Source organism: Melopsittacus undulatus, chromosome 8, assembly GCF_012275295.1.
Source record: "Melopsittacus undulatus isolate bMelUnd1 chromosome 8, bMelUnd1.mat.Z, whole genome shotgun sequence".
Classification (NCBI taxonomy): domain Eukaryota; kingdom Metazoa; phylum Chordata; class Aves; order Psittaciformes; family Psittaculidae; genus Melopsittacus; species Melopsittacus undulatus.
In genome coordinates, this window is record NC_047534.1 from 34,998,849 (window position 1) to 35,013,073 (window position 14,225).

The 14,225-nt window shown below is 38.6% G+C and overlaps 1 protein-coding gene across 3 annotated transcripts; it reads left to right on the forward strand.

The window, feature by feature from the left end:
- The first annotated feature begins 133 nt into the window (after nt 1-133).
- STRADB (STE20 related adaptor beta) lies at nt 134-9,343 on the forward strand. 3 transcript variants are annotated; one of them, XM_005144636.3, is made up of 13 exons: nt 134-187; nt 1,095-1,189; nt 2,324-2,380; nt 2,724-2,804; nt 3,185-3,284; nt 3,927-4,048; nt 4,528-4,636; nt 5,117-5,240; nt 5,805-5,976; nt 6,133-6,237; nt 6,462-6,691; nt 7,228-7,270; nt 7,748-9,343. In XM_005144636.3, exons 3-13 carry the CDS (start codon nt 2,369-2,371, stop codon nt 7,898-7,900), a joined length of 1,251 nt encoding a protein of 416 aa, XP_005144693.2. In that variant the 5' UTR covers nt 134-187; nt 1,095-1,189; nt 2,324-2,368; the 3' UTR covers nt 7,901-9,343. The 3 variants fall into 3 exon arrangements, with proteins under 3 accessions (XP_005144693.2, XP_030901004.2, XP_030901003.2); XM_031045144.2 differs by having other exon boundaries at nt 7,810-9,343; XM_031045143.2 differs by lacking the exon at nt 134-187 and adding an exon at nt 547-600.
- Nucleotides 9,344-14,225: the final 4,882 nt, after the last annotated feature.

Here is a 14,225-nt window from a genome sequence, read left to right on the forward strand (position 1 = left end):
CTCCAGCCTCCGAACTACAGCCCCCAGCTCCCCGCGCGGCGCCGAGGGGCCGCCGGCGCAATCGACGAGCCCCACAATGCGCCGGCCCGCTTGGCGCGGGTGGTTGTGATACCCCCCGCAGGGGCTGGGAACGGGGCGGGGTTCCGGGCTGGCCGCTGACCTCAACCTCAGGCGGCGGTGGCGGCGGGTAGGAGCGGGTTCTGTCTCCCTGCAGGGCCTCCGGGCACGCCAGGGTTCTGGGCAAGCCGCGCCTTCAGCACGGCGACAGGGGAAGCCAGGCGGACCGGGGAGAGGAGAGGAGAGGGGAGCACGCCGAGCTCGAGAGCAGGCTAAGGGGAGCGGCGGCGGATCCCGATCTCGGCAGCCGCGGAGAGAGCGGGGAGGCGGGGGCAACGTTAAACGGGAGCCTGGCGAGGCAAAAGGGGATTCGCCGCGAAATGCGGGTGTAACGGAGCAATGAGGAGCTTTGCTGGGAGAGCCGCGGGGACTCGGCCTCTCGCGTTCCGTTACTTCTGTCACGGACTGATACACGATCGAGAGCTGTCTCCGTTGCTCGAAACACTTAGTAGACTCGAGCTGCTCGGCGTCAGCAGAACCGGGGTAACGTGCGTTCGCGGTACTTGGGCTTTGGGCTCCAGAGCCTCCAACCTTCCCCGGCTCATAGGCATGTTTTTCGGGTTTTCTTTTTCCCCTGTATCTTTCACTGCATCTGAAGTTTCGGCCAAGCTGGGATGAATGTGCGAGTTCAGCTGTGCAATACCGTCACTATCCGCAGGACAAAAAGCCTGGAGTACAGAAAGCAAAATGTGGAAATGGGGAAAAGATTTATGTAGGGACATGATCCAATACCATATTAAAAAGGGAAGCAACGTTATAGATAAGAAAAATAAAAATCTTACATTTGTAAAGTTACTTGAACAATTGTGGAACATGGGTGATTCGTTGGCTGGCAATACCCCTTTAAACAAATTCTATTATTTGACTTAGTTTATATAGTTATTACGACACTATTCTTCACATTAGCTTTTGTGGTTTCATATTCCAAGAAACAGAGTAAATTATCTTGTATAATGGAATGAGGTATCTCTTTCTAGGTAGAAGGATGCTGCAGCTGTTACAGTGCTGAACAGTATCTTGAAGCACCTGCATTTTATTCTTGTACTCTGCCACACTTCCTCAATGAAGTTGGGTAAGTCAAGCCCTGATCCTCTGAAAGTGCCCAATACTTACTAAGGATCTCCTTTTGTCTCCATTTGTTATCTTTAATAAGAAATTACAGTATTTCTTCAGACAGATTTTCAGGGTAAAAATGTTAAGGATTAGGAGTGACTGGGATATTTGGCAGTGGATGGGAGCTTGTTAGCTTTTTAGAAGTGTTGCCTTGATTACATAGCATACATAAATGTGGGATATAATCAAGCTTAGCTCCTTGATAAACAAAATGACCAGTTTCTGATATAATACTTCACCTTTCGAAAGTAACTTTCAAGCAATAAATGCATATTAACATGGAACTTTATGACTTATGTCAGCCACCAGATAGGATCCATTACGGAAGAAGACTTGCTGGTAGCTAAAGTAGATTAACTAGTCCTTTCTATGCTTCAGAAGACTTGATATGCTTATTGGACATAGTCATCTCTCTCTCCTTACTGTTCAAACTTTTAAAGCATCAGACATAAAGTCTGATGGATGACTTTGAGAGTGGCTACTCTGATAAATAATGGTGTTTGAATGCTGATTCTGTACCCTAAGTGGAGTGAAAATTATCAGAGTTGGTTCTCCTCTTTTTTTTCTTTCCCCCCCTTTTTTTTCTTTTTTACTCAAGTCCCTTACAATAGTATTTCCTCTCACTTGTGAAATGTAAAGTGCAGCTGCTTCTGGGCAGGTTTTTCTTTTGTGAGCTAGTTCAGCTGCACAGAGCTGAGCCAAGATCTGACTAGCACAACTGTCCTTTAAAACAACAATTATTTCTTTTCCTACAAACTGACAGCAATTCATTATTCCATTCAGTTTTACTTTTTGCACTTATGCAGTTAACTTGCAATTAAATTGTCTGTTCAGAAGTGGTAATAACACCTCTAAACCCATGAATCAAAAAAGGAAAGCTTGAGTTTGAATATATGTTGCATATCCCCAGCATGGAGTTTGAAATCTATATGCTGCTTAAAGGCTCAACGGAAGCAGGCTTTCCCAGAGCTGAAGTTTTAGGTTTTGGTTTTTTTTTGCGTGTGTTAACCAGGCAGAATGCCTCACAGTTCTGAGTATAGACATTTATCACAGGTTTATATACAATTTTACATTGCTACTTTATTTTCTCTAGGATAAATGGGTGTGTATGCCTTTTCCCCTGATCTAAAGCAGTTCCATGTCTTGTTTGGTAAGTTTGTATTTAAAAACCTTTAGCTCTTATATCTTGTTATCCAGTCATATCTTAATGTGAAAAAGTTCTGGTGAAATGCCTTGCTTGCGGGGATTTCCACAATGCTGAGGTATTTAAACGTTGTCGTATTGAATTTTGTTGAAGGAGACTGTTCAGTATCTCTCCTCCCTAGATCTGCCATGTATGTGTTCTATGCTGGTTTTTAACCTCTTGCTTAACTGACTCGTAGCAGAAATCTTTCTGGCCTCCTGTTTATAGGGTTACTTTTTGATGTTTTCCCATGGCTGTGTTTAATAAATTGCAGCAACTCCAGTAACATTCACTTATTTCTGTTCTTAAGGACTGTTCCTGTATTCTGCGTACACCAGTTGAATCAATCAGACCAGAAGAGCTATCTGAGAGCAGCATCCATGAATGCCTGGTAAGGAGAAAATAGAAACATTAACTGTCAGCATGAAATATGAAGCAAGTACATATTAAAAAAATCTTATTAGAGGTACTTCTCAAAATGTTAATAGCAAAAGTAACCAAAGTACTTTGGGACTTTCACTCTGGAAGAAGACTATAGGTAACAAAGTATTACTCTCAGTCTTGTACCAGTTTAAAAACAAACACACACACACACACACACAAAACAAGTAGTTCATAAAACTGAGTCTCAGTGTAATGGTAGAAGCAACAGCTTGTATGTTACCACTTGAAGACTTGATCTTAGTATTTTAATTACTGATATTTCTGCATTAACATGTAAATGTTTAAAATTACATAGTCATTTTGAGAACTGTTTTTCCTTATTTTTAGGCTGATTCTGATCTAGCCTGGATTCCCCCATCTACAGGAAAGAATGAAATGGTATTTTGCTCTTCTAATGTCTCTCACTATGAACTCCAGCTGCAAATAGGTAAAATAAGCATACCTTAAAATATTTCTTGTGCCTGCAGATGCATGCTCTAATAGATTATTGCTAACTGAAGTAAATACTAAGTTGGAAAATGTATTATCAGCTGACTAGAACTATTCTTGTGTCTCTTTAGTTGAGAAGAGTGCAGAACATTTCTCGTGTTTGCGATCCCTATCTTAAGATATCAATAAAAATCAGTAATTACTTGGGTTTTTTCTTTTGATGTTTGTGCATGTCAGTTTTCTAAATCTGTAGTATGTGGACAATAAATACAGCATTAAGTAACATCATGTCTTGTCACTTGGCTGCCTGAGGTGATTGTCCTAAGGACGGCTGCCCTCAATCCTACTGTGCATGCATATGTTTATGTGAATATGCATGCTAAAAGTGTTGTTCATTTAGATGTATAATTGATACTGAAAAGTGTTTCAACACTTTAAGTTGTTGTAAGAATAGCAGAGCCATGCTTTAATTTTGCTGGATATATTCTGCTGCAACAACTTGAGTTCTTGACATTCTTAAAGAAAAGGCAATGCTGCTATCAATCGCAGTTTTAGAAATGTAAAAATTTCTCTAAATATGAAGAAAATTGTGGTGGATTATTATATTTTCCAACGTTAAGGTAGCCACTTCTGGTTTCAGGAAGGAGGTTCAACAACTTAACTTCAATCTACCTTGCACGGCATACGCCTACAGGCATGCAAGTTGCTGTAAGGATCACAGACCTAGAAAATTGCTCTGAAGAGCATTTGAAAGCCTTACAGGTAAAGCAACAGCATTTCTGCACAAGTCTGGTGAAGACAGTGATGGATATATATGAGGTTACTAAACAGATGTAGCCTTTGTGTTTGTACTGGCTCATTTCAGTCAAGTTTTTCCTCCAAGGGAGTAGAATATGTGTAGTAGCAAGGCATGTGTAAATTTGAGAATCACTTTTTTTCTGAAGAAAACAGCTGACAAGTGTTTTAGAAATACTTCTGTAATTGTACAACCTTTTCTTTAAAACATGTTCTGTACTCTGTATTTAACACTAAAACTTTGGACTATGAGCAAACTAGATTTACTTCAGACAAATGCAATTACAGGCAAATTATTTACATTTCTATTGCAGGCTATATACATCACCTGCAACTTTGTATAAATTCACACAGGGAATAGTTCTTTCTACTGATTACTGATGTAGTTAATGCTCTTAAGACTGTTGTCTTGTGGTTAATACATCCACTTTCATTTAATTCCGTAGAATGAAGTGGTTTTATCCCACTTTTTCCAGCATCCCAATGTAATGACGCTTTGGACAGTGTTTACAGCTGGTAGTTGGCTTTGGGTCATCTCCCCATTCATGGCCTATGGTAAGAACCGTTAACTGCAATTTTGGAATAGTAAAAAAGGTGGATACAATTTTGGCCACATGGTCCATGACAGATTTTTCTTCAAGCATCTCCAGTCTTGTAGAAAAAACAAGCTTTCCCAAGCCATTTTTTAGAAAAGTCTTCTGTACAAAATCTTCTTTCCCAGTGAAGACTGGTATTTGAACTGCATTAAATTGCACTTAGTCTGAACACCCACCACATGAGGAATAGTAATTGGGAAACTTATTTGACTTTATACATCTTTGGATTTTGCCAACAGAAAACTTGTTTAGATTGAATACAGGTTTGATGATGACTGGAATGTGATCTTTGCCTGATGGATGCATGTAAATGTTCTTGATGTCCCACAGTCAAAGTAAAAATGAGAATGCCACTCTTGATGAATGTATACAATGTAGCAAGCACAGAGGAGTAATTTAACAAGACTTGTTAGGCTTAGCTAGTTTTTTTCACTTCCAGGTTCAGCTAGACACCTGCTGAAGACTTATTTTCCTGAAGGAATGAGTGAAGCTTTGATAGGGAACATTCTATTTGGTGCAATCAGAGGATTAAATTACATGCACCAGAATGGCTACATTCACAGGTAGGAGAATGTCAATAGGTAAGAATCAGATTACAGCACTGAGTGTTAAGAATTTAGATTTGCTTCAAAACTCATTTTCATCTAGTGTTGTCTCCTTCCTTTTTCTGTACACCTTCTTACATCAGACAGTGCAGAACCATTTTTTTTTCTTTTTTCAATAATAAGGCAGAGCCAAGTTTGTAGAAGCTTAGCAAGAACAGTATTCATACATTACTTAAAGCCAGTTGCCACAGGGATTATACATCTGTTTGGCTTTGTCTCTTTGAAGCAGAAGAGAATCAGAATTGTAGAAGGGGTTTCCTTATTTTACAACCTTGGCAGGGAAGGAGGGCACTTTCTTCTGGCTGCCTTTCCCCCCTAGTCTTACCCCTCCAATCTCTGCTCTTTCTTGGGGAAGTATTAAAAAGGTAACTCATACTGAGTGAAGAACTTCTAGGAAAATAATCTGCTAAATAGAGCTGCACACTAACATCTTATTACAAGTTAATGAAATATGAAAGCCTTTCTACTCTAGTAATGCTTTGAGTAATTCCTATAACTAAAATTTACCACTTTATGTTACAGGAATATTAAAGCTAGCCACATTCTGATTTCAGGGGATGGGCTGGTTTCTCTCTCTGGCTTAAACAACCTCTACAGTTTAGTCAACAATGGACAAAAGTCAAAGGTGGTATATGATTTCCCCCAGTTTAGTACATCTGTGCTTCCTTGGCTGAGTCCTGAACTACTGAGACAGGTTAGTATAAATTACACTTCATTTTTCAATTCATCCTGTAGATAATCCCCTATAGATAACAGGGTATTAGAATCTTATCTTGAAACAGGCACTTGTATTTTTGTCAAACACTGTTCAATGGCATTAGTGATCGAGTAAAGGTCTCTTTTCTCACAGGATTTATCTGGGTATAACATGAAGTCTGACATTTACAGTGTAGGAATTACAGCATGTGAATTAGCCAATGGGCATGTTCCATTTCAAGATATGCCTCGCACTCAGGTATAATGCTAAATTCTATTTCTACTTCAAAACACTGAGCTTTTTTTGTCTTACTCAGAGAAACCAGTAGTATTCCTGCTGAAATGGTGGCTGGGTTTTGTTACTTCAAGTACACATGCTTCTTTTTAGATCAAATAATTCCTTCCATTACTGGAGTTTCACATCTTAGCCTGAATAGGTCTGGATAGCTTTTGAACTCTTGTACTGCTATTCCTTTCTACTAGATGCTGCTGCAAAAGCTGAAAGGTCCCACATACTGTCCTTGGGATATAAATAAATTTCCCCGTGGGGAATCCAGGATAAAGAATTCCCGGTCAGGTGTTGATTCCGGAATTGGTGAAAGCATGACACGCACAATGACCAGTGAAAGACTACAAATTCCCTTTTCCAAAACATTTTCACCTGCGTTCCACAACTTGGTAGAACTTTGCTTGCAACAGGACCCTGAGAAAAGGTAACATTCTGGTGAAAACTAATTTTCTGTCATTTCAATCTAAGGCTAAGCACAGCCCACAATTTAGGATACAGTAGTTAGCTGAATACTGTTCAAGTCAGAATTTGAGACCAGAAGGTACTATGCACTTACCTTTGGTTTTGTAATTTAAGAATTACCTTGTTGGTTAAAGGAACCATGCTTTTAAAGTTGTTTAACTCCTGAATTTCTTGTAATATAAGTGTACTCTGTAACAAGTAGAATTAATTAAACACGTACGTTGTCCAAGAAGAAAACAAAAATCTGAACTATATGTTTTCAGTACTATGTCTCTTTTGAATGAGGCATTAAAGCCTTTTGAAATAATTTCTTTAGTAGTGTCTTCGCTACAAATTGAGACATAGAATGTTGGAAACCTGTGCTGCTCTTCTCATGCTTCACATTTGTCCTGTGGATGAAAATACACAGGGCTTAAATTGATCTGTGAGACTGGACTGTTTTCCAGAAGCAGAATTTACTTTCAAAAAAATAATTATATTGTTCATTTTATGATCCAGGCCATCAGCAAGCAGTTTGCTTTCGCATACGTTCTTCAGACAGGTGAGTTTACTATATTTTGTTAAATGACATAGCTATAGCCTAAATAAGCCACAAAAAATCAGAGTTGGATTACAAAAAAATTAAGCTAGCTGGAGCAAAAAAAACATCCTGTAACAGCATATCTGCTTCAGAATACTTTTTTTTTCTTAAACAAAATGGTATTTGGTAGAGTATGGCAAACATAAGTGATCCATTTCCCCTTTGATAAAGTTGGTCTAACTAAAGACAGTCTAACTAATAAGAATAATGGTTAATATTCTTAATTTAAAGCAGAAAAACTGCATAGCTATCGCAATTAGTCTTCAAAGACTAATTCAACTTACTCTAGAGTAAAGAAAATTAAAACCCTCATCCTGTTATTTTCAGTACTGTAACATGCAAGAACATGGCTGTGATTTCCATATGCTGTAATGAAGCCAGATGTAAGGTTATGTAGACTTTTATGTGCAGCCTTGTTTTAACTTTTCTTCTTTCTAGATAAAAGAACAAACACAGAATTCACTACTGTCTCTATTACCACCTCCTATTCAAAATAACAGATCAGAGTTCTTGGCACTGCCCTCAACAGCAGTTGGGACTGAACTTGGACATATTACTGCAAATCAAGATGGTACAGACTGGGAATTCTAAACCAAACAATCATACCTCTCCTGTGCTTCAAAGAAAGAAAATGTGATTTTTATTTGCTGCTTTAGTTTGTATGGTTAAGATAGAGTAAGACGAGATATACTTGAAAATGCCATTGAAGTGGCCCTATTTCATTAACTATTTTCTTTGTTGGCATAATGAAATGCAGCGTGCCTCACTTTCTGACCATAAGAAAAACTGTATATAGAGAATAGCTGAATGCTTATCGCCCTTTCAGAATATTTCTTAAGAGAGTTCCTGCTGTAATCTTACTGTGTGCTGTATTTTCAGCTCATATTGCTGTACTCCATGTGCCTTTCTGAATTCAGGCTTGGGTTTTGCCTGTGACTTTGTTTAAACAATCTGTCTTTTCATTATCACCCAGATTATTTTAGCGAGGAGAAATCTTCCACTTCCAAGTCTAAATTTGAAACTGCACGATTAGTTGCTTATGCAGATGTTTCTCTTTTTGTACATCCAAAAGGCATTTTTCTCATCTGATATGCTGTCATACTTGCCGAAAATTAGCTATGCATAATATTTCATGCAGTTTTAATACTGTGTGTTTCCCAAGGAAGTTAAACTACTTGAAAATGTGACTCATGCTCTTGCATTTGTCTACATTCTTAGTACAAATTTGTGGGTTTGCATCTCCATTTATTGTTGTGTCATTTTAGCTGTTAATCTGAGGATCTCTTACTATGTAATAAAAGTCTCAAGTTATAACAGTACAAGTTAAGTTTGAAGAACCACGTTAAAAAAATCTAAAGTTATTGTAGATATTTTTATTTATACTGTATTCCTGTTCACCAGGACTTACCAGAACCTAGTACTGTTTTCTTAAAAGAGCAGGCAACATGCATTAAGCTTCACCGCACTGCTGCTAGCAAGCACGAGCTTAATTCCCATGGATAGATTCATCCATAACAAAAACCTAATAAACCTCCTTAGGATCCTAGTGAACTTATCTGTTGTAAGTCAGATGAAAAACTCCCCTTCTCCCTACAATTCAGTAAGTTCTCATCTCTTATAGTGTACCAGGCAATTCAAGCTGTGTTTTAGCAAGTTGGGTCCCCAAGCCACTAGTACTTTACTGATACAAGTTATGTCTGTAGAAAAAAAAAGTATAAATATGTATCAAATGTCTGTATTTTATATTTTCAACATAAAAAGCATTTCATATTAAGTCTTCCATAGCTGAGCCAGTCTGAAACAAGCCTTGAGAATACTGCTGTTTGTCAGGAGCTTTACTACAGAGCCTTGAAGACCAAATGACTGAAATACAAGCCTGACACTGACATAAAATTCTAAATGACCACATTAAAGTATTAACAAAAAAGTTGATTCTACTCATTATGCTGTGAAGAGAGAGCTCTATATTTCAAATCTTAATATGTGAAACTTCAGATTAAAAACCTTTCAATAAACTTACCCTGTCTCCATTTATTTCTGTAATTCTTGTACTTCTGTTTTCACCATAGTCTTGTCATAACAGCTGCTGTTACTGCAGGTAAGAAGTTTCTATCATGTCAGTCATTAGGTAAGAAAATAGTTGTCTAAACTAGAAACTACCCTGCTCATAAAAAATATTTACTATGAGAGAAGGTAGTATTTTGACATGGACCCCATATTCTTAATTCTTAACCACTACAAATTCCAAGTTTCAAATCAAATACATTATGTAGCATCTGCAAATAACGTTTGACTAACAGCACATGTAAAAACCAAATAAAATATGTGAGAACACACATGAAGTTGTATGTATTTTGATAACATACCTCTGAATAAACATTAATACTTTTTTGAAGAAAATTTCAGGCAGCTTAACTGTTAATATGTGCAAGCTTTTCTTGAAACAACAGTGCCCTGCACTTAAAAATAAACTTGGATGTAACAAAATCATTGTAAATTCAGTTAAACAAACAACCAGGTGTTCCAGTGGAATTACTTTGCCGATGTCTCTCTGGGGCAGAACAGGGAAATACCTCTAAATACTGGTCCAGCTCCTTTACTGACATAACTTTTAAGAAGAAAATGAAACACCATTTTGTAAGTTGAAAGACTCACAAGTCCTTCGTGCTAGAATTATTCTTTTCAACAACTTCATTATTTTCAAACTAAAGTAATTAAGAGGCACTGTAACTTACAGTAATTCTTAAAATAATCAGAAATACTTGAAACTAGGACGTAGAATATGTTTGCTTCTGGTCTGCTCATTAACAGTAATACTTCTATCAAGGAATAATGCAAAATAAGAAATTAGTTAACATTAAAAAAACATGCATAATCGTATTGTTAAGGAAGTTTCAACTACCTCTGAAAAAAAGTTGCTGGAAACAGCTGTTTGTTGTGCTTTGCCCAAGACGGCCTCCAACCATCACATTACCCACCAGTCCTTCTCCATTTGTGAACAACAAATCTAGCCAGGTAGTTTACACACCAGTTGAGTCAGGAAGTTACCTTCCACACCCTCATTTGCAAAATCTCAGAGCCACTGAAACAGAAATTTGCAAAATCTCAGAGCCACTGAAACAGAAATTCATAGGTTTGTTACTTTTGCAATACAGAAACAACACAAAGGGTTGGTTTTGTTTTTTTTTTTTTGCTAGAATTTAACACTACATAAAACAATGAAATACCTGTAACAATAGAAAAGTTAATTAACATCCTGAATATATACTCAATATGTTGAATTTCTTTCTGTCTTGCTCTGATAGTGCAGCAGTCTGTGAATACCCCGTCTTTAATGCTAACAAGTAGCTTTGCTAAAGTATATTAGGTTATCTAACAAACATCTAAACCAAGATAGATGTAATGACCTGTCCTGATGGCCCTGTTCTGTATGTATGAATTAAAACTGAAATTCAGAGATACCACACCACACATCCATACAGACAGACCTCAAAAGACTAAGAACCATACTATGAAATAATGCTACTTGCTGTAGCAGACCAGGAAAGACTTAATGATTTTAAAAAGAAAGCACTGAAAAATTGAGATGGTCTACTAATAATCAGCTAGCAGAATAACATTTGGTATTTAGCACAATTACACCTATCCAGAAACTTGAGTTAGGATGAAGGAAATAAAGGTTTAAACAGGTTCCTGGGGAAACTTTCATCATTTCCAAATGAAAACTCCATAAATTGATTACATAAATGCATGTTATTTATCCAAAAAAATCCTACAAAATTCCTGAAAAATTACTAAAAAGGTTCATATGAAATTATCTGCATTTGAGTGGTGGTTTTATTTTTAGGTATGATTACTGTATATGCCATTACTTCTGGATTTACCCACAAATCCAGGCTCATGGAATCTATATGTGTCTTGTAATGAAATCTACCTGCAATAGAGCGGACCACTAATAGAACCTGAAATCTCACCCAATAGTCTTGACAAGGCTTTCAAAACTTAGGTTATGGCAAAACAAATTGACACACTAGTAATAAAGAAGGAATAGTACATAAAAAATTCCTAGGAAAGAACTTTGTGAACCTTCAGAGTGGTTGTTTTCACTCACTGTAGCTATTATACTATAGTTAATGTTGACTAATTACATTAGAAAAAATACACTTGAAAATATTTTTTCTTTTAAATACTACATACTTTTTCTTTCCCACACTTTTGTATCTCTGAAATGCAAGAGAATCTTGTTATTCTGATAGCAAAAACACATTTTCCATCAAAGTAATCTTTTTCTGGCAATGGTCAGGTCTTTTTGCATAATCCATTATTTTATCACATCAATTAATTCTGATTAAGATTGCAGAGTGTGCAACTCCTTATTTTGTAAATGACCAAAGCCAGAAAAGCTATGTAACATCTGTAACCAATGTGAAAATGCATTTAATGTTGGTTAACACATCAAAGTGAAAGACGCAATAAAGATATTGCAAGAACATTCTTATTTTTATCATTGCTACTATTATTACTATTAATACTAGTTCATTACTTTATTATTTTTCTTCATCACAACCTGGGAACATTATCTTGCCAAGTGAGATTCCCAAATAAGATCTTCCTTGCCCTCTCACTTTTCTTTGTAAGGGCATTCTGGATTCCTGTGTCATTTTGCAGTATCAAAATTTCTAGTAATAAATCTTGGAATATTCCTTCAAGAAATTCACCCTTTTTATTCACTTGGTTCTTAACATTGATTCCCACTTGCTCTGCTTGAATGTTTTGATTCTCAACATTTATGCTGATAGTATTTCCTGTAAATCTTTCTAGTTCTCATATGTTTGATGTGGTCAACTAAAAGCAAAATATTCTTACAGGCAAACTTCCTTTTACCCATGTGCAATCTAGAAAGCCACTTCTAGGTAAGTTTTCTTTGAATGCTTTCATGGTTTGAGGTAGCTGTTGTTCTGCAGTAGCTGATGGAGCAATCACAGACATTCTTAAATGCTTTGTTTGGCTCACTATCGTGTTCTTCTTGCTTTGCTTTCTGCTTCAAGTTTTCCTTACTATGGAAGAACACAGATGATTTTGAATCCCTGACCATACGACGGTCATACAATGTTGAAAGAGCTGGCTCACCATACTTCCACATTTTTTCTTTACAATATCACTACATTATCTCAAATCAGTTTGTTTTTCCTTCTTAAATTGTATATTTGTAAATATTCATCCGAGATATTGGTGGCACATCATGGCACGTTTCCTAGGAGTTTTACTACATCACTTGTCTTTTGACTTCCACTCAGGATTTCTTGATGACTTTTTCCTCATGCTTGTCGGAAGATACATTTTGGAAAGGCGAGCCATGCCATTTGGTGGCATTCTGCTTGAATAACAGCATCATAAGCATTTAAAAATGGAAGAAGAATTTACTAGTTTAGGTATTTCTTCTTGCTCTTTCACCATGAGACTTTTGCTTTAACAATTCCAAAATCTTTTATTGAGGGTGCTATTTCATTTTTTTGTCATTTCTTTTTTCATAAGTGGTTGTCGGTGGGATTTTTCCCAGGGTTTTCCTGGTGGGTTTGATTGGTTGTTGTTTTTTCTCTGGGGTGTTGCTTGTTTATTTTCCCCAAGAGTACATTAAACTGTTTGGTTTTCGCTCTGTAGGGTAACACAGTGGTGTGGAAATTTACCCACAAGATGGGATTTTTTCCTTGTCTCTGTCTGAGGGCCTGCCTGTACCAACCTGGAAAGCCTGGCCCTCTTTCATTTTATTGAGTACAGTACAGGAAAATGCCATAGCTAGGGAAGACTTTTTAAGGGCTTTTAAGCTTGAATAGAAATTATATTAATTTAAAATACAAAATTAAAGCAAATAGTGTTGTTCATGTGTAGGCATATATGGGAATTTTTCTCTCTTTGACCGGGTTTCCTGTTTCGATTACAGCTACTACACAGGCATGCAATGGCTGCCATTAGTGAGTGAAGCAGGATAGAAGAGCCAGAGAAATCCAGCTCCGTAGCCCTGACAGAAGAAATCTTTGCATCTTTAGATGCAAAGGCAGGGATGGAAACCGGTCTGTTAAGCAGGCAGGCTTCCCTCCTTGCTTCCCTTCCACAGGCACGACACCCAGTAAGAGGAAAGGCCGTTCCTGGGCGCAGGGGTGCAGGATAACGCTGCTCTTTTCCCCTCGATCCCCCTGAAGGATGCCTCTGAAGGTGCCGCCTCCCGCTCGGCGCCCTCCTGTTTGAGGCAGGACTGCAGCGGTAGAAGGCAGCGGGAGAAGGCAGCGAGCAGCGGCGGGCAGAGGCGAAGCGGGCAGCCCCGCCACAGGCCTCAGGCCTCACGCAGGGTCTGACATGGCTGCTCCGCCACCGCCCCAACGGCCGTTATGAGCGGCGCGCGCGTGAGGCGCCCCCTGCCGACACAGCGTGAGGGGGCGGAAGGCGGCGGCTTCAGGCTGAGGTGGAGGGCGGGGGAGTACGAACTGACCAGGCTGGATCGGTGGATAAATGGACCAGGAAGGGGACGACGACACACCACTTGTCCCCGACGGGCGGGATCAGGGAGGAAACATCCCCAAAAGCACCTGTCCGAGAACCAGCAGCCGGCGGGGTAACCGACCTCCCCCATATGGGAGCTCTCCTCCCTGCCCTCCGCGAGGAGAGCGAGCAGCCCCGCGGACACGGAGCATCGTCAACACCCAGGAGAAAAAAGAGATTTGGTCTTTAAATGTCTGTGGGCTTACAGACCAGTTTCAAGCACTGCTGCACTGAGGAATGGATCAGTACCTTCCATGCCACTATGAGGAAAAAGGAGGAGAAAGGTAAGGTTTAGCGATACCTACACACCTGATGATTTATTCTATTCTCCTAAAGCCTTCAGTCGTTTATGTAAATTCTGCAAATATGTAAGCAAATA

Coding starts and splice junctions, on each gene's coding strand:
- STRADB (XM_005144636.3), top strand. Junction 4,049..4,527: donor AGCATTTGAAAGCCTTACAG/GTAAAGCAACAG, acceptor TTAATTCCGTAG/AATGAAGTGGTTTTATCCCA. Junction 4,637..5,116: donor CTCCCCATTCATGGCCTATG/GTAAGAACCGTT, acceptor TTTCACTTCCAG/GTTCAGCTAGACACCTGCTG.